Raw genomic sequence first — 24247 nt, 5'->3', positions numbered from 1 at the left:
CATGCCCTTTGCAGGCGCTTCCCCTGGGACGTTTCCCAGCCTTGTCTGCGCAACAAGCAGCTGAGGTTCCTGCTGTGCAGGCTGTCTCAGGCGGCTGTGCCCCTGGTTCAGGTGGTGACTTCCCAAAGGAGCTGGCCACTCCGCCTCCGTGACCTCGGGCCGGGCTGGCTCTGCTCGCGCTGGTTTGGTGGCTTTTTGGGTGACTTTGGGGTACTAAGCCTGTCCGTGACAGCTGCCCTGCCCCCTGCCCACGGGGTCTGACAGATGCTGGCTGAGTGCTGGGTCCCTTCATTTGCACCGTCGGCACGGGAAAAACTCGGACGCGAAGGGGAGGCACGCACAGGCCTCTCAACGACGGGCAAATCGAGCTCCAGCTCTCCCCAAGACGGACTGCGGGATCCACCGCCAGAAACGGGCGTTTTTCATCCGTACCCCGTTACAGACGGCGTTTCAGGGAGAAGGACCGAACACCGCCGTGGCTTCTCCCGGTCTCCGTGCCCCGCCCCAGGACACAAGCCAGGCAGCCCTGCTCACGGGGACACAGCACGCGACAGAGGCCCGGTTTGGGCACCGCCTCGGTTCTCCGAGCAGGGAGAGCAGCCGCTCGGAAGTATGAGGTGGGTACCTTTGGGCCACCAGGCTGGGGCCTTCCCGGTAGAACGTGCAAACAAAACAGCAAGTACCGCCCCTGCCCCGCTACAAAAACAAAAACAAAAAGCCCGGGCGCCGCCGCCGCTAGCAGCCCCGCCCGCCCGGAACCGACAGGGAAACAAAAGCAGGCCCCGCCCGGGTTCCCGCGACCCGGACGCCGGGCGGGGAGGAGACCGGGCCCGGCCGCGGGGGGGCGCTCCGGGGACTCGCACCGGCTCGGCCCACGCTGGGGGCGGGGCCTCGGCGGTTGTGGGACGGGCCTCGGCGGCGGCGGGCGGGGCTGCGGCGGCGGCGGGGGGCGGAGCCTCGCGGGGGGCGGAGCCTCGCAGCCGGAGGAGGAGCCGCCTCGCGCTGAGCCGGCGTCTCCGTGACAGGCGCTCTCGGCCGCCGCCGCCGCTTTTTTCTTCCCGGTCCCGGGCTGCCTGCCCTGCTCCCGCTGTCCGGCCTCCCCGCGGCGGGACCTGCGCGGCCGCAGCACCGCCCGCCTCGGCGCCGCGCCGGCCCCCGCGCCGCCCGCGCGCCCGCCCTCCGCCCCGGGTCCGGCCGCCCCTTCCCGCCGCCCGCGCTCGCCATGCCCAGCAAGACCAAGTACAACCTTGTGGACGACGGGCACGACCTGCGGATCCCCCTGCACAACGAGGACGCCTTCCAGCACGGCATCTGCTTCGAGGCCAAGGTGAGGGCGCCCGCCGCGGGCGGCGTGCGGGCGGGCGGAGGGGTCCAGCCCGGACCGAGGGGGGCGGGGGCGGGGGCGGGCGGGCCGGGGGCCTCTGCGCCGGCGGGCGCAGCTCTGAGTGTGGAGTCCGCGGCTGCTGCCCGGAATCGGGGTGTGCTGGCAAAGTTGCGGCGGTATCGCCACCCCCCCCCTGCAGACCCCCTCCGCCCCTCCCACCCGCAGACCCCCGCCCTCACCCTCCTCCCACCTGCAGGAACCCCTCTCCTCCTCTCCTACCTACAGACCCCCCTTCGCCCCCTCCCACCTGCAGACCCCGGCCCTCCCCCCTCCCGCCCACCTGCAGACCCCCGCTCCCCTCTCCCACCTGCAGACCCTTGTCCTCGCTGGCCCAACACTGATGGCCGCATTTCCAGACCCCGTCCTGGGGAGATAGCCCCAACAGCCTGGGCGGGGGCGCAGTGAGCACAGCCCGGACACCCGGTCCCTTAGAACCAGTTCGGGGAAGCTCTGGTGTTATTTACCTGCCGGGATCCCACGGGAGAGGCGCTCTCGGGAACGTCCCTCGCAGGGGGAATACCTGCTTCCGGGTTGAGGAGAATAATACAGGGTGCGCTTCGGGCTCCAGGCAGCCAGGCCCCGGTCCGCCCTTCCCCATGCCCGGGAGGCCAAGACTCCTTTGCAAGCGGCAGTCATGGAGGGGGCGGGCTGAGAGCCCCCTCCTGCTGGCTCCCTGGCACAATGCTAAGTCTCAGCAGCTCGCAGGGAGCCGGCCACAGGTGCAGAGCTTAGGGGGGTGACCAGATCCCCAGCCTGGGGCCCGAGCCCGGGCCTCCGTGGGGCGGGGTGGGTGGCGGCCTCTGTCCTGGACACTCAGGTGTGAATAAGCTCCCCCCACCTCCCCTCCCCTCCATGCTGCGTTTCTCAGAGCCAGGAGCTCTGGTTTCTAAAGTTGCAGCTGGGGTTCCCGCTGCCCATCGCCGGGGAGGAGTGCCCATCGCCTGTGGAAAGGTGGCACTTTCCGTGTGGAGGTGATTTTGCTCAGCACTCCCTGCTTCCCCTGCAGGGCTGTGTAGGTACAGGTGTTGGCAGGGATTGGGCTGTCACGTGGCCCCTTCGTGGCAGCCGTGAATCCTCTTCTGAGCATGGACACAGGCCCCGGGGCGTCGGTCCTGCTGAGATTTGTCCCCTTCTCTTGGACACGTGTGTTGGGGACCTGCCTCTTCTTTTGCCCCCGAGTGACCTTCCCCCGACCGTCTTGGCCAGTGGAGCAGGGACACCCCCTGCCCCCAGACGTGGAGCCCCGCGGTGGAATGCGGAGCTGAATCACTGCCGTGGCTGGGACCAGAGTGGGGCTGCCGCCAGCGCCTTATCTTGCTTCTCTCAGAATAGATCTGGTCGGTCTAGGAAGGGATGTTTGGGTTAATTTTTGTTCAGGCCTGTTGCTTTGGTGAGCAGGGTTTTTTTTTTTTTTTTTTTTAATTTTAAATGATGTTTCCACTCCCATCACAACTTAATTTTCTTGGATGAACCTTAACTGGGAACTTGGCTCCTGTCTCGTTGGGTTCACGGGGCTCTGTTTTGCAAGAAGAAGGGTGAGGAGCGAGATCAGACTTAAAACGTTTTGAGCCTTTCCGTTCCCTTCTCCCAGTCCCCGCACCAGATCCCCGCTCGGGCTCCAAGCCTGGAGTGCATGAGAGTCGCTGGATGAACTCGTTAAAAAGTCCGCTTCTTGCAGCCTCCAAGTCTGACTTGATGACTCCTGGGGGAGCCCAGGACTGTGGGTGTTAGGGGGCATCCCCTGTGCTCTGATGCGGGTGGCGGGGTCCAGACTTTGGGAACTACTGGGCCTGCGGCTTGCCTCCAACTTGCTGGGCCTTGCCCTCCCTTTCCCGGTTTCTTTTCTAAGCGATGTCTGGGGGCTGCGTGATGTGGTTTCCATGGCAACTTCCCTGGGCTCCCACCCAGCGATGCTCCAAAAGAGGAGGGGGTGCCCCCGAGGGTCGGGGCTGTTTCCCAGCACAGAGCTGAGTGCAGGGAGGAAGCTGAGTGTGGTGAGACAGGGGAGGAGGGACAGGGCTCCGAGGACAGGGTCCTACCTCCTGGGTCGTAAGGCTTGATGCCGGGCACCTGCACCCCCCATCAGCTGAGACCCATGCAGAGGGGGGAGCAGAAGCTCTTCTGTCCTGAGCACACCCAGTTTTCACGCCCCCACTCCTGGGCCGTGCCTGCGAAGCTGCACGGTTGCTGCACGGTTGGGGTTGAGTGTGCAGCACCTCTGCTTGTTTTGGCCACGCACCGGCTGTGAGACGTTAAGTGCGTGGCTGCTGCCTTGACAGGTCCCCCTGGAGGGCCAGCCAGGGCCTTCCCCCCCAGGGCTGGCAGAGTCCCCGCAGAGAGAGCGACTGGATAGCTGCCTCTCGTCTCCAGGGCTCTGCAGAGGTTGAAAGGTTGTGGCTTGGTTGAAGGGCACCCAGATGTCAGAGGTCTGGCACTTAAAAAACCCACCATATTCAGCTACTGAGCAGAATCCTAGATGCTTTTCACCTGTAGGGCCTGGCGTGCTTCTCACCGCCTCCCTGGAGCGGGCCTCCTTGTGTCCGATCCCCAGGGATGCTGGGGTGCTTGGGGCCGCACCGCGGTGCACGGCAGTGCGGGACGGGACCTGGACCGGGAACTTTAGACTCCCGCACCCGCTGCTGCCTCACCTGACGCCCTGCGCCGGGCAGTGGTCTGGTTCACAGCTCGCTGGTGGGCTGCCTCCGGCTGCGGGCCCCTCAGACTCTGCCGTGAGACATTTTCCCAACTTTTCATGCTGGGCTGTTCCCGGATCCCCCCTTGGACTGGGAGCTGCTCCCCAGGGTGGCCCACACAGGCCCCCGCTCCCCGGCTGTGGTGGGTCACGTGGCCCCCTCCATGTCTCGGTGTGCCTCCCCGGGGGCCAGCGCCACCCACCAGCAGACCCTCTGCTCACTGGGCGAGGAGGAGACACCGAGTGAGGACGGTGCGAGGGTCATGAGAGCTGTGAGCCTTACACGCATAGGCGATTACTGACTTGCACGGGGGCCTGCACACACAGAGGTCTCCTCGTGTGCAAACAGGCACTCCTGGCATCTGAGTTTCCGCGATGAAAATATGGGGCTTGGAGTGACGAGCCTGTCCGGAGTTGCAGAGCTGATGAAAGCCTGGTGACGGTGGCTGATGCTCTCGCTGTGAGCTGCGGGCTGTCCCCGGCGAGGCCTCGTTCAGTCCACACCCGGCACTTTGCCCCGGTGGTGGCTCTTAGCGCCCGCAGAGCGCAGACAGGAAGTGGAAAGCACCTGAGCCTCCTCGTGGTGCAGAGGCGGCGGCTCAGGTGCGGGGGAGGATAGGTCACGGGCACGAGGTCACAGACCCTGGTGAGAACAGAGCCAGGATTCGCCCTCGCTCTCTGGGTGCCTCCAGCCTGAGTTCAGGCACCGACTGCTGCTGCACCAGTGACCTCCCAGCCCGGGGCTGTAACCGGGCACCTGTGTAATGAGCCGCTGCTGCCCCGTGGCCCGGAACTCGGGCTGGGCCCGCCTCGGCTGCGCCGCCGGTGTGCCCCCACCTGGGTCACTCAGGGGCTGCAGCGAGCTGCAGGGGGGCTGCGCCAGAGGGTCACAGAGGCGCCATTCCCATGGCTGGTCTCCCCGCGGCGGTTCTTTCCACCCGCCACCCCCGCACGGCCGCACGTCCTCACGGCCCCGGCACGGGGCAGCTGGTTCCCGAGAGGCAGTGTTCGCGGTGGCGAAGGCAGAAGCTCGTGAGGCCCGGCCTCCAGCATGACCCAGGGTCACTGCTTCTGCTGCTGCTGCATTCTGTTGGGCGCCTCGGGGCGTCGGCCCGCTCAGATTCCAGGGCAGGGGACACGTGGCAGTCCCACCGGACGAGCGTGCACGGGACGAATGACGCTGCAGACGCGAGCTGTCTCGGGGTCCCCGCGGACCACGGCACCTGCGCTCTTCCCCGGGCGTCCCCCTGCGTCGACACCGAGTGTCCTCGGGGGGCCTGGCCCCCGCCGCCAGGCCCTGTGTCCACCGAGGAAGCGCTGCTGCTGGTGTGGAGTCTGGAAGCAGCAGACGCAGCCACACCGCCAGGCAGTTGCACACACATTTCAGTGAGCCCTTGGAGGCCTCCCCGGCGTCCGATCCACTTTGCCGTTAATTTTCCTGAAATATAATTACGTTGCTCTCCTCCTTGAAACCTCTAGATCCCCAGTCCTCAGCGTGACGTTCAAGGCTCTCTGGTTTTGAGCACCCCCCTCACTGCCCCTGCGCTCAGTCCGTCCGGCAGGAGTGCTCACCAGCCCCTAAACGCCCCAGCAATCGCCCGCCTGTCTCTTGGGCCCGCCCATCTGTCCCCAGTGACCTGGACGCCGCCTGCCAGTCTGATTGCACCCCCACTGTCGTGGCCAGGTCCCTGCCACTTTGCCGCTGGTGTTCCCTTCTCGGCTGAGTGCAGCACTTCGGTGTAGAAAATGCACTTTGAATGAATGTGCATAATTTCCAAGACACTCCCAACAAGGACTGCTGGGCCCTCCTGTGTCACCCAGGGTGGGAGGTGCTTCCGCTGGCTCCTGTCTCCTGCCTGCCGTTGCTCTGGCTTCAGGCCTGTGCCGCTCAGTCCCCAGAGGCCCCACCCAGTGTCCCACAGGGCACCCGCTCCCACCTCCCAAAGGCAGTGCTGAGGGTGCCAGCACTGAACACACGGAGTCCCGGCGGTAGACAGGCAATGCAGTCAGAGTCTCTGATTGTGGGACACGTGGCCGACTTCGGTAGCTGATTGTCGTTTGTAGGTAAAGACACACCTTCAACCTTGCTGCCATCCTGTTGGTGAAGTGGTCCCTTCCCTCCACCTGTTTTCTGCTAATCTGCCACGTCGCAGTGTTTCTGACCTGAACGTGGCTGGCGGCCCAGCACGGCACGGTCCGGGCACTGCACGCGGCGTGGCCGCAGACCCCGCCCTGTCCCTCCTTCGCCGTGTGTCCTCGTGTGGGCTGCTCGAGCCCTGCGGACATCTGTGGAAAGACGATGCAAACATCCCACACCTCGGAGGGCTGGAGAGCGGAGGAAGTGAGTTACACGTGGGGCTGCCCGACACACTGCCTGGCACAGAACCGGCCACTGTCCTCACCGTCCCTCAGTCCCACGCACTGCAGCTGAAGATGCGTGGTTTTGACCTTGGGATTGGGATCCTCTGCTCATTTGCAAGACAGAGGCTTGTAGCGGGCTGTCCTCCTTGCACGTGCTGCCTGAAGCACCCAGCTGCGGTGCCGCTCGGTCCCTCCACTCGGGATCAGACAGCGCCCTGCTCTGCGGGTTACGGCAGATAGCCGCCGGCCTCCTTGGAGGGGCAGAAGGGGGTTAAGGAGCTCCGGCGCAGCCCCATCGCCTTCGTCCCTCTCTCTCTCTTGGCATTCCTCGGGTAAACGTTTCTTTGGGCAGAAGGGACTGTGCATCGTGGGAATGAGGAATACCTTGCGATGCTTACATTTCCGTTTTCAGTTTTCAAATTGGGCACCGTGTTTCCTTGCAAGCACAGCAGCAGCTGCTCTGAATGTTACTTAAAACGGCACTTCCAGGAAGTGCTGAGCCCGGGTGCTGGGACACACTGGGTCCCTCCTCTGTCCGCTGCGTGCGCCTCTGGGGGTTCTCTGCAGCGTTTCAGGGAGACGCGTGGGGCTCACCGTGGCGTCCGTCCAGGAGAACGGGGACAGAGCTGCCCCCGCCCGACCCCTGGGCTGCAGTGCTGTCAGGAAATCGGGGGAAACGGGCGCCTGGAGAGCTGACGAGGCCTGGGGCCCCCCCATGGTGTGGTGGCTGGGAGGGGGGCACGCGCCACCCAGAAGGCATTCAGAACGCGCCGAACTCCGTGGGTGTGAGCGCCGTGGGGAGCAGGCTGCCCGCACCCTGTCCTGTGCCGCTCTCCGATGCCGGCACGGGCACCGCTCGTCTCCTGTTCTGGGGAACCTGCTCCTGAGGCCGGGGGGCCCCCACACGCCTGCCCCGTGCCGTCCGCGTCAGAGAAGACGAACATCATCGTCACCGTCGTCACTCAAAAAGCACTCACCGCGTTCCAGGCACTACGCCACGCTCTGTGAATGAGGTGATTAATCCTCCCAGCAGCAGAGACTGAGCCTCACGGGGCGCAGCTGCTGCACAGAAAGGTGGGGGACCCCCCGCCGCACAGGTGGTGATGGACAGGACCCCGGTCAGACCCCGGCAGCGTGGCCGGGGCGTTGGTGACAGCGGGCCAGTGTCTTTGACAAGCCCGAGAGCTGACGTCTACCAGGCACTCGCCACGCGCTCCGTGCGGGGCTCCGCGGGTCAGCTAGTTTAGCCTTGGCGGTGGCCCCCTCGGGGTGGGCGTTGTTCTCACGGTGCGGGCGAGGAAACTGAGGCACATCTTCCCAGGCTGGATGGGACGGGCAAGCGGTCTCCTCAAGGTGGGGGTCTCAGCCCCTCCCGCTGCAGTTCCGCCTGGGACCAGGCACTGGCTGGTTCCAACCGGGTCCAGCGGCAGGGCTGTAGGTGCGGAAGTGGGGCCCCTGCTCGGGGCCTCCCAGTCTGCACACGTCGGGCGGTGGGCCAGGGTCCTCTTCCCTCAGTATCTTCCCCCGCAGCCCCAACCCCCCCCCCCCCCCCCCCCCGCTCCTGGGACCAGCTCTGTGCTCAGGGCCCCCCAGGGTGGTCCGTGCACATGCCAGGAACCTGCAGCCCGAGGTGCGGCCTTGTGCTGGGAAACCCGCTGCCCGCAGCGTGGCGGGAAGGCTCCTTGGCTGCGTGCCTCCTCCCTGGGGCACGGCCGCTTCCCTTTCTGGTCCGGGCTCCGTGCACGGGAAGGGAGCTCACACGGAGGCATTTTCTGTTTCCGACGCCGGGAAGGTCAACGCCTCCCGTGGGCCGAGCGGCAGGTGGCGGGTTTCCTCGCTCCGCGCCTCTGCCCCGCGCACCGTCCCGGAGCCGCATTTGGACCTGGCCCCCAAGGCCCCGTGTCTTCTGCCCTTCACCTTGGCGGCCGGTTGCACGCCTTGCACCCTCCACACCAGGGTCCCCTGGGCGGCCGAACCTCGTTTCTCACCATGATGGAAACTGCCCCTCTTGCTTCCAGGCCGCTTCCACATAGCTTTTTCCTCGTTCAGGGGAGCGCCTTGCAGCCTCCTCACGGGAGGGGGTGCCCCGCAGACCCCTCGGATGAGGGGGCCCGCTGCTCTCCCGCGGGGTGTCCGTCAGAACCTCCCGGACCGGCCAGCGCCGCCCGCCCCCGTCCACGTGCGGCGACTCTGGCGCCCAACCTGGGGAGCCACCGCGCGGCCGAGTGCTGGGAGCCGGCTGCCCGACCGCGGCGGCGGGTGGAAGCAGCGTCTGTGCGCCGCGGGCGTTCACGTCCGTGTCGGGTGCCTGGGGCACACCTGCCCTCTGGGCGCTGGCGCCGCCGTTCCCCGCTCCCGGCGACACCGTCCTGGTTCCCGGGGGGGGGAGGGGGCTTTGTCACCGCGCCCTGGGCGTCGGAGCGGGAGGCTAGGGGAGTCCCGAGCTTCGGTGTTCTCCTTCGGGGAGACGCCCCTGCCAGGGCCCCGGGGGCGCGGGGCTGCTGCGCCGCTGGCGGGTGGGGCTGGTGGCCTAGGCCGCTCAGTGGCCTCGGTGGGTGCCACTCCGGGGCTGCCAGGTGGGCCTCGGGCCCTCCGCTCGCGCGGCCCAGGGGGCTCTGCCCGGTTCCCGCCACTCACGTGGCCCGCGGAGCTCTGCCTGGTTCCCGGCTCACGTGGCCCAGGGGCCTCCGCCTCACCCCTCCGCCCCTGTGGCCTGTGGTGCTCCGCCTCCGTTCCTCCGCTCACGTGGCCCGAGGTGCTCCGCCTTGTTCCTCCGCTCACGTGGCCCGCGGCGCTCCGCCGTTCCTCCGCTCACGTGGCCCAGGGGCCTCCGCCTCATCCCTCCACTCACGTGGCCTGCGGCGCTCCGCCTCGTTCCTCCGCTCACGTGGCCTGCGGCGCTCCGCCTCGTTCCTCCGCTCACGTGGCCCAGGGGCCTCCGACTCATCGCCCCCACTCACGTGGCCTGCGGTGCTCCGCCTCGTTCCTCCGCTCACGTGGCCCAGGGGCCTCCGCCTCATCCCTCCACTCACGTGGCCTGCGGCGCTCCGCCTCGTTCCTCCGCTCACGTGGCCCAGGGGCCTCCACCTCATCCCTCCACTCACGTGGCCCGCAGTGCTCCGCCACATTCCTCCAATCACGTGGCCTGCGGCGCTCCGCCCCGTTCCTCCGCTCACGTGGCCCAGGGGCCTCCACCTCATCCCTCCACTCACGTGGCCCGCAGTGCTCCGCCACATTCCTCCAATCACGTGGCCTGCGGCGCTCCGCCCCGTTCCTCCGCTCACGTGGCCCAGGGGCCTCCACCTCATCCCTCCACTCCCATGGTCCACAGTGCTCCGCCACATTCCTCCACTCACGTGGCCCGCGGTGCTCTGCCTCGTTCCTCCACTCACGTGGCCCGCAGTGCTCCGCCTCATCCCTCCACTCACGTGGCCCGCAGTGCTCCACCGCATTCCTCTGCTCACGTGGCCCGCGGTGCTCTGCCTCGTTCCTCTGCTCACGTGGTCCGGGGCGCTCCGCCTCATCCCTCCACTCACCGCGTGGCCCGCGGCGCTCCGCCCGGTTCCTGTTGGCCGCTGGCGCCCTGACGCTCGGCCGGGCCTCCTCTGACACCCCCGCCCGGGGGAAGGACGCCGTGCGGCGGTGCGTAGGGCAGCCGTCCGCGCCGCCGCCGGCGGGGGCGGGGGCAGCGTCCGTCCAGCGCGACGACGGGGTCGGGGGGCCGGTTTCCCCGGGGTCCGGCTGCAGTTGGGGGTGTCGGCGCCCAGCGCTGCGCTGCCGCGGAGGCCGCCCCTCCCGGGCCTCGGGCTGGAGACCGCTGGCCCCTCCCGGGGCTCCGCGCGTCCGCGTTCCTGGGTCTCGGGCCTCTGCAGCCGCCGAGGCGGACGAGCACTCGGCCGCGGCGCTGGGGTCCCGGCTGGCCGGCCGCTGCCCCTCCGACCTTCTCCGGAGGCTTGCGACGCGCGCGCGGCACTCGGAGCGGCCGCGCTGGCGCGGGGAGCCGCGAGGGGGTGTCGGCCCGTCTCCCGGGAGCTGCGGCGCGCGCCATTTCCACTCGAGGCCACGTGGTCAGCGCGGGGCGGAGCCCGCGGGACCGGGCTCACCCGGCTCGGGGGAGGCCCCGCCGGCTCGGGGTGTGGCCCCGGGCTCCCTCACCGGCTCTGGTCGCTGGTGCTCCCTGCCGTAGACGCGTCCCGCGTGTTTTTCTCTCCACGCAGCCGGTGCCCAGTCTCACTGCCGTTTCCCGAACCCACGACCCCAAGTACGGGTGCAGGAGCACCCCGATCCCGCGGGAGGCATCCGTGGTGTTCACGGCCCGGAGAGGCGGGGGCGGGGGGCTGGGAGGCCATCAAACGGGCGGCGGCGGCGGCGGCGGTGGGGTCCCGCAGGTGCGCAGCGGGAGCACGCGGTGAGCCTCCTGCTGGGCGTGGCGGAAACTTCGGCTTCTCCGCCGGCTGCTGCGGGGTGGAGGCTGAGTCCTCAGGGGCTTCGCCAAGGCCACCCCGTGCCCAGCTCCGGGGCGGGCTGGGACCTGGGCTTTGGTGCTGGGACTGGCCCTTGTTTTTTTTTTTGGTTTTTTTTTTACACGGAGATGTTGCCTGACCTCTCATCACACGCATGCTCATGGGGTGCAACTGTGCGCCCCAAATTCTGGTCCCACGAGTGCTCGTGGGGTGCAGCTGTGATGGGGCGGCGGTCACCTGTTGACCTTCTTCCCAGGCCAGTGTGTGGAGGCAGCTGCTGTTGGTGCTTAGTCTGCGACTTTAGCAGGGGTCTCGCAGGGGCACCAAGGGGTGAGCCCCGAGGTGTAACAGGGTGTCTGTCGCAGTGCTCTGGGGAGTGGGCCGTGACAGGCGTTGTGAGGCTGTCCAGGAAGCTCCCACCCTCGGGGCAGGGAGGGGGGCTGCCACGGGGGGCCGTGTCCCTTCTGGAGTGGCCGAGGGGTGCAGGCTCGTCTCGGTGTGGACAGCTGGGGTGTGAGCGGGGAAGGGGGCGGCGGCTCTTTGGGGAGGGAGGGAGGGAAAGGCTGGAGCTGGCCCCTGGCGGGGAGCGGGCTTTCTGTGTGGGCTGAGGTCACTCCTGCCAACCAGGGGTGGGAAGACCACCATGGCTGGTGGAGGCGTGAGAGGGAGGCCGGAAGACGGTGCCCCCGGAGGCTGGAGGTGCCCGGCTTCGGAGAGGGGCCTCGTCTCGTAAACGCTGGGGAGGGAGCGGGTGTTCCCAGCAGCTGATGGGACTGTGCTTGTGCAGTGTGCACGTGCAGTCGTGTGTTTGGTGTGTGTGTGTGTGTGTGTGTGTGTGTGTGTGCGTGCCTACTTACATAACATATGTATGTGGGAATCGTGTGCCAGGTGTACATGTACGTAGCACAGGTGCGTGCACACGAGTCACTCCTCGTACACGTATGCAGTGGTGCCCAAGTCCAGGTGTGAGCCTGAGCCAGGACGGGGGTGCGGAGGCGGGGGTGGGGCAGGAAGGGGTGGGTGGAGGGAAATGACTGGGAGGCGGGTGGGGCCGGGCTGTGCTTGGGGGGCAGGGACAGAGGAAAACGTGCCGAACTGGAGCCCCGCTTCCCAGGGACCTTTGTCTGAGCGAGTTGTTGACACTCACCCGGACACGGAGGTGTCTGCAGCCCTGGGCCTGGGTTCTGCTCACCGCCCTCGGCTGCACTGGGTCCTAACGCCCCGCCGGCCGCTGTCCCCGTTCAGAGCGGCCCAGTAAGTGACGCCGTGTCCGGGTTCGGGACGTGGCCGTCCAGGGCCTGTTGAGCTGGAGCGACGAGGACAGGGCCGTGTCCACAGGGGACCCCTCTGTGAGGTCAGGAGGGGCTGCGTGGGCACCGTGGGGGCTCAGCGCAGTGGGCAGTCCCACCGGCCCCCCCCAGGACGCCCCTGCCTCCCTCCTGGCCTCTGCTCCGCAGTGGAGGCTGCTGGCGTGCGAAGTCCCGGCCGGGACTCGGGTCGCTGGCAGGTTGGGGCCGGGCCTCAGAGGTGCTCCCCTGCGGGGACCTGGGCGGCAGCGTCCTTCACGCCCCTGGGTTCCCGGGGACGCTCTCCTGCCCGTGGGGCGGTCCCTGCGTCTTCAGCCCCTCCCCCGCTCGGTGCCCGCTGGCCGGGGAGAGCCTTCCGGGGGCAGCAGGTCGGGGTCACCTTCGCGCTTCCTGGGTGTGGTGCAGGTGTGTCATTGGTCTCCAGCGAACACGGCCGTCACTGCACACCTGTGGCCTCGCCCTCACTGTGTTCACGCGGGGCCCGCCCAGGACTGGGGCCCCCCCAGGACTGGGGCCCCCAGCACGGGGCTTTCCAGGGCGGTCGCTGTGCCGCTCCCGCCCGGCCCACTGGTCCTCAGGCCGTGCCGTGGGCCCCCTCTCAGCTGTATTTCACAGGGCGGTTTTTGTGGAGAAGATGCGGTGTGTGGTGACTCTGCCCTCCCGGCCAGTCCCTTGCAAGACGGCGGAGCCGGTCCCGGTGCCGGCCTCCTTTTCCCTGTCCAGGCCGCAGCTGCCCCCAGACTGCCGGCTGGAACGTCTGTGTTGGCTCCACACTCGTCTCCCGGGGCGAGGTGGCCCAGGACTCGTTTCTGCCCGTCCCCCAAGTCGGCGTGCGTCCCCTCCCCTGACAGCGAGGCCCCGTCTGGTTTGCGCCGCGGGACTGTGTGTGCACAGGCCCCGCCCGGCGGCTGCACGTCGGGGCTCCCTGCGGCCCTGGCAGAGGCCGGCACCCGTGGCTGCTGAGCGGGGGTGTGGTGGGGCCCGCGGAGGCTGGGAGCCCAGGAGCCCGGGGTCGGTCCCCGGAGGGTCTTGTGGGTGTCAGGTGCTCGCGGCTGAGATGGCTCTTAGTGAGTGTCTGTTTCCTCTTTCCATTTGGGGGGAGAAAACAGCTTGAGGCTGTTTTTCCTGAGAAATATGTCGGAAACGCACCCAGGCGGCTGACTCAGCTCCTGTGCCGGGGGAGTCGCTGCCCTGCCCACGCCACGGGGGAGGGGGAGGGCGGGCAGCTGTCCCTCTCTCCTCCTGCAGTCGGTGGGCCCTGTGCTCGGCAGGGAGCCCCTGGGCCCGAGGCTGGAGCGAGGCAAGGACTGTCCGAGGCGGGCGGCCCCACCCATGCCGTCCTCCGCCAGGTCGGCGACGGCAGGAACCAGTGGGTGCCAAGTCTCTGCACCTGAGTCCCTCGTCCATGAGGCGAGGAGCTGGCTTAGAAGCTGCACCTCAGTGGCCCTGACTCTGTCTCTTCTTCCCTATCCCCTGCAGACCACCCCGTCCCCAGGGAAGCCACGTCCCCGTCACTTAGTCCCCGCGCTGGCTGGCGGATGTGCGGGGACAGCCAGCCGGGACCAACCCTTGGGTGTCCCGGGGGGCCGGGCGGGGGCCCGGGCCCCTCCTCCCTGAGCCGCATACTTCACTCCCTGCTGCCTTCCGTTCTCCGGTGTTTACACCTTTCGCTGCTCTGTGGAAAAGCTCTTTAAGAATTTGTCATCCACGTTTCTGTATTGCAGCCGGAAGAGAAGCGTTTTGAAAAGCAGCAGAGTCCCGCAGGGTCGGACCCCACAGACAGGCACGGGCGGAGAGGACGGGGCTGCGGCCTAGTTTCTGTGGGCGTGCGGGCGGGCGGGAAGGGGCCGGGCTCCCCCGGGGCCAGGGCCTCAGCCTTTCAGGGAGTGACCCACACCCGGTGTCCCGGGGTCAGACCCCCAGCTTCTGCTGACTTCCACTGCAGCCCAGCACTCATCGGGGCCACCGGAGGACTTAGAGGCACACGTGCCGGGTCCCTGTGTCCTTCTCCCGCGGGCCGGGCTGGGGGCCCCACCCTGTCCCCGTCCCGGCTTCTGGGTGAGTGCAGCCTGCAGCTGGGAGGGTGGAGGTGCTCAGAACTGGGGTGTCCGTGCGAGGCCCCGATGCACAGGTCCGATTTTAGGCCAGAGTCCTTTTTGTGGGTCTCCAGTGCCAAGCCCTGCAGGGGACGCCAGGGGCACGGTTGGAGGGGTGGCACCCCAGCAGCAGGGGGGCTGGGGAGTGTGGAGGCTGAGGCCCGAGAGCCGTGCGGTGCCCCCCCCACCCTGGTGACGTCCCCCCTGGAGCCAGAGCTGCCCTGCCGCGACGTGTCGTCACGTGTGACCGAGTCTAGGGCGGTGGGTTTTCCAAGAGCCCCTCCATCGGGCGTGAGCGCCGCCTCCCTGCCTTCGGGGGTCGTCCCCTCGGCCCGGGGGTCCCCCCTGCATCTCCCGTCTGTCCGAGCTGCAGTCCTCCCGACTCTGAGCTGCATGTGAGGGCTGCTCCCTCCCGCATTTGTGCCAGCTGGTGTTCGTTTCCAAAGTGATTTTCTTCTGGCTTTTCCCCCTGAGTCCTCGTCCTCTGTTTTTGAACTTCCGTGATTCTAACTTACCCCTTCGTGTCTTGCATAATTTAAAGTGTGGGGGGCTGATTTATGCATTTATGTTTTTATCTGATGTGGAGTCTGTGTCTTTGGCTTCATTGCCACACGTCCCCAGAGATGCTCCTTTGCCTCTGGTCTCTCTCTTGTGACATCGCCGGTGGATTTGACCTTGACACTTCCCTGGTGTCGGCTTCTGTGAGCCTCTGTCCCTGCACTCGTAAGGGACGGTGAGTTGGGTGGCATTTCTAACCTCACAGAGCCTCTCTGCCGTCCTCGCTAGGTGAGAAGAGAGCGGCTGTCCCCCTCGCCCTGCACCCGAATCATCATCTCTCTCCTCTGTCTCCTGCCGCACGGCGCGCCACCCCATGGCCTCCCCCGCCTGAGAGCCCAGGGGCTGGTGTCTGCCCCACGGCCCCCGAGGCCCGAGTTCCCCTGGGCTCCCCGCCACTCCCTGCCGCCCCAGCGTGTGCTCTGGGGGCTGCAGTCCTCCGGCCTCTCCTTCAGGGTAGGCCTGGGCCTGGAAGCTTGCTCCGCAGGAACGCCAGCCTCGGGCTGGCTGTGGGGGGGTGTGCCCCTCGAGTGTGTCTGGCTGCGGGGCTGCCTCGTCGCTATGCTCTGCTGGGTGCTGTCTGCGAGGTTTCAGTTTTGCTGTCCAGTTTGTCTGTGGCCGGAATGGGAAGGGGAGACAGGGTCAGGGCCACTGAGGTGCAGGTTCTAAGCCAGCTCCTCGCCTTACGGTCGAGGGACTGAGGTGCAGAGACTCGGCACCCTCTCGTTCCCGCCGTCGCCGACCCAGCGGAGGGTGGGGTGGGTGGGGTGGGTGGGGCCGCCCACCCGGGAGGGTCCTCGCCGTGTGGGGCGAGCGTGGAGCGATCAGACGGCTGTCCTGGGGGGACGCCGGTCGTGGAGTGAATTGCAGGGTGTCCAGGCTTTTGTTTCAAGACGTGGGCGTTTCAGCCGGTGGGTTTTCTTGAAGTGGGGGCGCAGGGGGTGGGGCCGTGTGGAGCCGGACTCATCGCAGCAGCAGAGCTCCCCCGGCCCCGGGGGCCTCGCCTGGAGGCCCTGACACTTCCACGCACAGGGGGCGTCTCTCCGAGCGCTCTGGGCCGCTCCGGACGAGGTTTACGGCGGGCTGACGCGCGCTCACCTCGGCCGACGCTCCGTCCAGGGGCCTCGTTTCTGCTGCTGAGGGCACAGTGGCCCCCGCACCTGTGCTCCCGCACCCGCGCTCCCGCACCCGCGCTCCCGAGCACCCGCGCATCCATGCACCTGTGCCCCCGCACCCGCGCTCCCGCACCCGACGATCCCGCACCCGCGCCCACTGCACCCGCGCCCCGCACCCGCGCTCCCGCCACCGGAGGCACACCGGCACCAGAGCCCCCCGCACCCGACGCCCCCCGCACCCGCCGGCCCCCGCCACCCGCCGGCTCCCGCACCGCGCCCCGCACCCGCGCTCCCGCACCCGCGCCCCCCCGCACCCGACGCTCCCGCACCGGAGCACCCCGCACCCTCGCTTCCCGCACCCCGCGCCCCCCCGCACCCGCCCCCGCACCCGCGCAACCCGCACGGCCCCCCCGCACCCGTGCTCCTGCACCTGTGCCCCCACACCCGCGCTCCCACACCCGTGCCCCCACACCCGTGCTCCCACACCCGTGCTCCCACACCTGTGCCCCCACACCCGCGCTCCCACACCCGCGCTCCCACACCTGTGCCCCCACACCCGCACTCCCGCACCCGCGCTCCCGCACCCGCGCTCCCGCACCTGTGCCCCCACACCCGCGCTCCCGCACCCGCGCTCCCGCACCCGCGCTCCCGCACCTGGCCCGTGGCCCGTGCCACTGCACACGCATGCACTGCACGTGTCTCTCTGGAGAAACGGGACCCGCACTCGAAAAGGGGAGCACGCTGAAACCCTGTGCGTCCGTCGTTGAACACCGCGCAGTGCACGGCGCCTCCGAGGAGGAGGGCGCGGGCTTCCCGGAGAAATGGTCCTGGGGGAGCCGGGTCCTCGCTCTGCTTCTCTCTCCCACGCTCACCTGCGCCCTTACAGCCGTGGCGGGGACGTCACGTGAGGGGCGCCCTGGGAAGGTGCGCTCTGCCCTCAGGGAGAGATGGCCGTGGGGGAGAGGCACACGTTCCGTGGCATCCCCCGCGTGCCTTGCAGTCCGATCCCCAGCCGGCCTATTTGCTCCTGCAGCTTCTCAGACGCTGTAATGACCGTGTCTGGTCCTCAGAGCCTTCATTTGAGGGTTATTTCTGTGTCCCCTTGCCGGCAGGGAAGCGGCCTCCTGCCACTCAGGGTTGTGGCGTGCCTTGGCCAGTGGGAGGCAGTTTCCTGGGACCCAGAGCCCCCCGTGTCACTCTCGGAGCTGTTCTGGTGGAGGGTGTGCCCCCGGCAGACGCTCTGTGGGGAGCCTCAGGCGGGAGGGGCTCGTGGGCACGGTGTCACTGCTGCCCTCCCGGGCTCGTCCTGAGCTCTGCCGCAAGCCAGGTGCCACGCTCAGGGTCAGCGGTGGGGCCTCGGGCCCGACAGTGCCTGGCTGCAGGGTGCCGTGGCGTAGCCTTGGGTCACATCAGGTGGGCTGGTCCCGTGGGCTCTGTAGAGTTGCCGGGCCGCAGGTGTGCAGAGCACCTGTCCTGGGTGGCGGCGTGCTGGTGCCCCCTCTCCCCCGGCCACTGAGACGTTTTGTTACTGTCCACCTGAGGGCTGCAGGGTCCGTCCACTGTCACAGCGACGCCTGGATTCGCGTCTGAGGGACTGCGGCCTGGGCCCAGCCAGGCTGACGGGTCAAAGGACAGCATCGCCTCTGTGACCCGTCCCGTTTGCACCCGGCCTGGGGAGTTGGGTGCTCCAGCGCCCTGGTGACCGAGCCCCTCCTCCTGCAGCCCGCCCCGCCCGCCCCACCTGGGCTGGGGCCCGAAGGGAGGCCTGGGGGGAGCGGGCGCACTGGAGAGGGAGAGGGCGCATGCGGCAGGTCAGCGCTGCTGGTCTGCCCAGGGCCAGGTCCGCCCGTGAGGGGCCGACCTGCACGCCCCGGCCCGGCAGCCCCTGTGGTCGGTGTGCCGCCCTGCAGCCGAGAGGTCGCAGGTTGGGTTCCCGGCAGGGCACGTGCCTGGGTGGGGGTTTGGCCCCCGTCCTGGCGTGAGCTGGAGGCAGCTGACTGACGCCCCCTCTCTCCTTTCCCTTCCCTCTGGAAGCGATGGGAAAGCGTTCTCGGTTGAGCATTAAAAACAACAACAGTGAAGTGAGCTGTGACGGAGAGGGCCAGCGTGCGAGGGGACGACGAGAGCGGTGCAGCTTTGGGCCGTGAGAGCTCGCAGGGGCTCTGCGGGGGCACCCCCCCTCCGGGCCCCCAGTCCCCGCGGGACACGCGGGGGCCCCGCAGAGAGGTCGGGGTCTTCGCTCCGTAGCCGTGGAGGTGGCCAGGCCAGCCGCAGCTCAGCCGCGACGCCCCGTGGCGACAGACTGGTTGACGGGCTGGTCGCCGGGCTGGCCCAGAGAGCTGTGCCCTCCGGGACATGCCCCGGGGCGTCAGCCGCTGCTCGGAGCTGCGAGGTGTGACCCAGCTGCTGCCGGCCGACCTCGGGGTAGGTGGGGCAGCCCTCTCTGGGGGCCGTCCCGGGCTCCACTGGAGCTGCTGGCGTGTCTTCCGGTCGTGACCGAGATGAGGAGGGCCGGGAGGGCCCTGGCAGAGCGTCGGGCTCCCAGGCCTCTGACCCTGGCGGCGGGCCAGCTCCCCGGCGGCTCCCCGGTGGCTGAGGTGGGGGTGCCGTCTGCTCGGTCTCCGGGGCCCTGCCAGACCCGCGCGGCAGCCAGTGAGGGCGCTCCGAGGATCAGCTGCCGCACCGGGTCGGTGACTGCGGAGACGTGGGGTTTGGTGCAGTGGCACGTGTGTGTCCCAGACACGCTGACCTCGGGGCGTGCATGCCGGGGTCGGCCCAGACCGTCTGCTCCTGGGGCCGGGGTGGGTGTTGGGGGGGTCACGGCACAGCCCTGGGTGGGGGAGGCCCTGGCCCTGACGGAGCACGTCTAGGTGCACTCTGGGTGCGCGCACAGCTCCCTGCGGCGGAGAGCGGGGCCCAGACGCTCTGGGCACATGGCGCTCGTTGGGGAGAGGGTGCGTCCCACAGGACCCCCAGGCAGGGGTTGGCCACTCACGGCGGGAGGTTGACCTCTGCGGAGACTGGTGGGGGAGGGGGATGCCACGTGGGGTCGTCTCCTGTCCCCTGGGTCCCATCGGTGCACACGCGGCCCTGACGGAGAGGAGTGGAGGGGATGTAGGCTCCTCCCTGGGGGCCAGGTGCGGTGGGAGGGGGGAGAAGCGTCGCATGGGTGGGGCCTCAGGGTGCGTGACGGTGACTCCAGCCTGTTCTCTGCTCGTCACGTAGGAGCAGCGCAGAGGGTGCTGCCGAACAAGCGTGCTCTGACGCGGGTGCCGAGTGAGCGACTCTGAGGGCGGCGTGGGGCCCGGGCCCGGGCTTCCTGGTCTCCACGCCGCTGCCCGGCCTCCTGCTCGCTGGGGCAGAGCTCGCCGCCTGCCCGTGCCCGGCGTCTTGTTCGCTCCGGCTGCCCGTCCTCTGCCGCCGCTTCTGCCTTGGCGCCAGTGGAACCTCGGCGTTGGCAAGGTCCAGGGATGGGGGTGGGCGGGGCGTCCCGGTGTCGCCTGTCGGCTGAGATCTCGGGGTCCATTGCTTCAGCCCCAAGGTCATCCCCGGGTGGCCGTTCACCTCGCACCTGCTCTGGCCGCCTGCCTGTGCGTGAGCCCGCTCGCTCGGCCTGCTCTCCGAGTTCGAGTTCAGGCGCGTGGACGCGACCGACAGCGAGGGCCAGTCCCGGCCGCGCTGCTGCGTGCCCCGTGCTCTGTCCCAGTCCCGGTCCCGTCCGGCCAGTGCAGACCCACCCACAGGACCTCGTGCACCCGCACCCACCAGACGGAGCTGGTCCTGGGGGCCCTGCAGCCCGCTGGTCCCCGCTGGGCCTGAGCGCAGCGGCCGCCGCGGTCTCTCTGGAAGTCTGAATGGGGTCGTCGTTGTGTCCCCGGGTTCTTGTTCCGAGAGCGTGGTGCTCTGGGGGACCAGGGTTTGCAGCTGCCACCTCTCCATTTCTCTGTAAGCGGGCGGCGGCCTGTACGCGGTCAAGGTCTGTGCGGCTGCTGGCGCCCCGCCGTGGCGTCGGGCAGGCCGCGCTGTCGTGGGAAACGCCGCCCCGGAGCCTGTCGCAGCCGGTCCGTCGCCGTGCCCTTGAGGTCTGCACCGCAGGGTGGGCGCTGCGGCCCGCTCCGCTCCGGCCGCTCCTCAGTCCCAGTGTGGCTGGTCCTCTCGGGGCCGGGAGCCGCGGTAGTCCTGGACGGTCACCGTCACGGCTCTTGCGGCAGGCAGAGGTGAGGTGAGTGGCGTCTGCCGAGGGCCGAGAGCGTGCTGGTGGCGGGGAGTGGAACGCGGGGCCCGGTCAGGGGAGCAGGGGTGGTGGGGAGGGAGAGGGAGGAGGAGACACCTTTCCAGAACCTGCTCCTCCTCGGGGGAGAGAGAACGGGTTCAGGTCGGAAGGGCACCTTCGGGATTCAGTCAGGTGGGGCGAGACACGGGTGGCGGCTGTCCAGGCCCCGCGGCTCTGAGGGGTGAGCCCGGCAAGCACAGGTGCGGTGCCGGGCACGCTACAGAGCGGCGGGGTGGGGTGGGGGCAGGGGCGGGCAGGTGTGGAAAGGTGAAGGTCGGAGGAGGCTGAGAGGGACCCCGAAGCCCACCCTGGGTTCGTCCCCGCTCCGGTGGGCCGCCTCTGATGACGACAGGGGCGGGGGGCTGCCCCTCGGGCCCGCCATCCCGCCCGGCTCTCTCCCTTGGCTGCTGGCCCTGAGTCCCGCCCCCGCCCCTCATCCGGGAAGCTGCTGTTTGACCTGATTACAGTGTGAGGTGCAGAGTCCCTCCGCCCCAGGCGGGAGGACTGGCGGCAGGTGTGGGAGCAGCCCACACCTGTGCTGGGTCCCAGCCCACGGCCTCTGCCCGCCCACCCCGCAGGGCCTGTCTCTCCCGGCCAGCACCCGGCCGGGCCAGCTCGGGAGCGTGCAGGTGCACCTCCAACCCTGCCCCGCCCCGCCGGGGAGCACGGCCGCCACCGGTGGAAGCGCGGGCCTATCGGCTGCGCCGCGGGCCCCTAGGCGGCGTGCGGTGCACACGGCTGCGCTGGGGGACGGGCTCCCAAGGACGGACAGCAGGCCCGCTGCGGGCCGCGGAGGCGTGTGGCCCCACCTGCGGCACGGGGAGGAGGGGACGGGCTCCCGTCTCGCTCTGGAGCACCAGGGCTGGAGGCGGCACAGCGGGTGCAGGTGTCCTGGATCCGCGGCCCTGACCTCGCGGGGACACCTGCTCCATCTGCGGGGTTGGCACAGGCTGGACCCGGGAGCGTCCCTGTCTCCTGCGGGGACAGCCGGTCTGCGCCGGGAGGCGGCAAAGCTGCTTCGTTACTTGGCAGGGACTGTCACCATCTGGGTGTCAGCCGCCTCCTCCCCGGGTTGTGTCTCCTGTCCCCGAGTCACAGCAGGGTCGCCTTGCGCTCCTGTAGGGAGGGCTCTGTCCTCCTCGGACTGCGACCCTGTGGACCCTGGGTCAGAGGCTCCCAGTCCCTGCGCGGGCGCCGGGACAGCAGGCGGCCTTCCGCGCCTCGCGCCGAGGAGGTGGGGCCTGGGGAACCGCATGTCCCCCCAGCGCGGTGGTTTTCCTCTGGCGTGTACGTGGGGGCGGGGTGGCCGGGAGGATAAGCCTTCGTGGTGGCGGGGGTGGTTGCAGTTCCTGGAATTTGCCCAGAAATACCCGTGGTATCAGCGTGCGGTCCCCCGTCGCCGTCTCGTGCCCTGAGCAGTGCGGCGTCCGGTCCAGTTAGCTCCCGGTCTGTCCTGGGCAGACGGTGGGGGGGCCGCCGGGTGTCCCCGGAGCCCTCCCGCACCTGTGCCCGCCGCCTTCCCCACACCTACGGGAGAGGCCGCTGGCACCTGCAGCACCCGGGGGGGCTCGGGGCGGAGGGGCGGGGACGCAGCGCCGAGGGCCCCATCGGACGGCTCGCCCGGCCCGGGTTCCGGGGACACGGAGGCCGCAGCGCTCAGACCAGGGCAGCTCTGGGCAGGCGGGTGGCTGGTCCTCGCAAACACGGCGGGAGTTGCTTCCCTGGGGGGCTGCACCCCTCTCCGCACCCAAGCGACCGGCGCCCTCGGCAGGCGGCCCTGGTTTGGGGCGTGCGGCAGTGTCTCGCCCCAGCCGCTGCCCTGGGCCCGTCCTGGGGTTGGGCCTCGTCCCTGCTCGTCCTCTTCCCGGAGCCGCAGGGACCCCAGGGACCAGAGGGCTGAGTGGGCGTTGGACTCGTCAGCCCCTTGGCCACCCTGCTCCGAGGCCGGGGGTTTGGGACTCGGGGCGAGGCCCCTGCCCTCCAGGGGCCCCCAGGCGATGTGGAGGCAGGTGGGGACACGTCACGGGGCAGCCCCCCCAGCGCAGGCTGTGGGAGTGCTGGCGAGGAAGGAAAGGGCGACCCCAGAGCACCTTCGGGTGGCTTCGAACGGGAGCCCCGTGAACGCTGGCCGGGCACCCAGCTCTCCAGGACTGGTCACGCGTTCTCGTTGAACCCTTTTGTGACGTAACCTCGGACACGACTCCTGACGTTCCTTTGGGCTCTGAAGTCGGTGCTGCTGCCCGTGACTCTGGTTTTCAGCAGGCGCCGGGACAGATGGCTCGTGAAGGAGCGGCTCAGGGGGGCGCCGCCCTGGTGGTTTCCAGGTGCAACAGAGGGAGCTGGGTTTCTCCCTGGCCGTGTGTGGCTGGGGGACCGAGGGAGGTGACCCGGCAGGCAGGACCCAGGCCCGTTTGGACCTGAGTGGGGAGAGGTAGTGGGATGGCGGGCGGGACCGGACGGTCTGGGGAGGAAACCGGGGGCTGGGGAGACCGGCCCCTCCTCCCCTGTCTGCTGAACCCCCAGGGCCCGGCCCCTCGTGTGGCCTGTGCTGCCGGCTCTGGGCCCAGGACGAGCGGTTTCCAGAGAGAAGCTGAGAGCCAGAAGCGCGGGGACCCGGGGACCGTTACTGTGCGTCCCCCTGTGGGCCTCCCTCTTCACCGCAGGAGCACAGGGCCCTGTGGCCTCTCCCGCGGCCCGGCCTCCCGCCGCCCGGTGGGCGTCAGCAGCCCCACAGCACGGCCTGCGGTCCCCTTCCGAACACTGCAGAGTTCAGGTCCCCCAGACAGTCAGCCCGGCCGCTCCTGAGCCCTAAATCTGCCCCCGCGGGGGGGGCGGGCGGGGGGCGGTGCCGCTGTCCCTTCTGCCGGGCTCCTCGGAGCCTCCCGTGCACGCCTGCAGTGCGGGGGCATCCGGGGACCTGGGTGGGGTGGACGCCTGGGACGTGGGCTCCCTCTGTGAGGCCCCCGTGGGGTCTCTGCCTCCCTCTGGCGCTCCTCGGGCCGCCCTGTCTCTGCTGCCCGCCCCACCAGGTGTCTGAGTGAGCCGTTCGGCTCACGCTGCAGGCTGTGCCGCGGGCCGTGTGCCGGGCAGGCACCGCGCTGGCCGAGCGCCCGTCTGCCTGCGCGAGTCTCCCCAGCGCCTCCCGAGTGATTAATGGACCTCATTCTTTAAGACTCGTTTAATGATCAAAGGAAAATTGGGTAGCGAGGACAGGACGGAGCTCCCGTAGACCCTCCTCCCCAGCCTCCCCATCACTGGTCTCTTGCTCAGCGTGGCGGTGCACTCGTCACAACTGAGCCCCTGTGGACGCGTCGTGGTTAGCTAGCGTCCACAGCTGTATCGCCGTTCTCGCTCTGCACCCGTGCTCGCTGCAGAGTCACTCTGTGTCTTGTGCGGACTTCTGTTTTCTGTGTGAAGGCGCCCGGTCTGGCGATGACACAGTTGCTCCAACACGACCAGAAGCACCGTCACCTGACGCGTTTATTTCTGGTTCACACGTGTCTTTTTCTGGTCTCTGGAAACGCTCGTGAATAAAGGGGGTTCCCCGAGGAGGGTGACGGCAGGAGGGCTGTCAGGTCGAGGGGTGGCGGGGGCACTGTGGCTGTCGGGTGCCACGTCAGGCTGCTTTCGGGTCGTGGGTCACGTGCCGGGAGACCCTGCAGCCGAGAGTGTCCTCGTCTTCAGAAGCTAATCTCCAGGAAACGGGTGGGAGCGAGAAAGGGGAGGTGAGCTTTCCAAGGCTTTAATCCAGCCCCGAGGCGGCGGTTGTGCGGAAACTCCGAGGGCTAACTGCCGGGCCCGTCGGGGGCCTGGTTTGCAGTTGGCGCCTGCTGACCTGGGAGACGAACTGGCCGAGGGTCTCACGTCGAGACCGCCCAGTGCGGTCACACCTTCCAGTCGCTGTCCCTTTCTGGGTGCTGGGGGGAGAGGTCGCTCCAGGGGGCCGGCCCTGCCGCACGTCTCGGGGAGGTCCCACTGTTCCCACAGCCGCAGGCCCGTCC

At 68.9% G+C, this 24247-nt stretch overlaps 1 protein-coding gene across 7 annotated transcripts in view; it reads left to right on the top strand.

Moving 5' to 3' along the window:
- The first annotated feature begins 1122 nt into the window (after positions 1–1122).
- LOC114489426 (nitric oxide synthase 1 adaptor protein) overlaps positions 1123–24247 on the top strand; it is a 71257-nt gene continuing 48132 nt past the window's right edge. For 3 of the 7 annotated variants that reach the window (XM_036015163.1, XM_036015161.1, XM_036015159.1), the window contains exon 1: positions 1124–1327. In XM_036015163.1, coding sequence (XP_035871056.1) covers positions 1223–1327 — 105 coding nt within the window. In that variant the 5' untranslated portion in view covers positions 1124–1222. Of the gene's footprint in view, positions 1328–24247 lie in introns of all 7 variants that reach the window. The other 4 variants (XM_036015160.1, XM_028503396.2, XM_036015162.1 and 1 more) reach the window with 3 other exon arrangements.

This window comes from Phyllostomus discolor, chromosome 14 (genome assembly GCF_004126475.2).
Source record: "Phyllostomus discolor isolate MPI-MPIP mPhyDis1 chromosome 14, mPhyDis1.pri.v3, whole genome shotgun sequence".
In the NCBI taxonomy this organism is placed as follows: domain Eukaryota; kingdom Metazoa; phylum Chordata; class Mammalia; order Chiroptera; family Phyllostomidae; genus Phyllostomus; species Phyllostomus discolor.
This window is presented reverse-complemented; position numbering and strand designations above follow the sequence as displayed.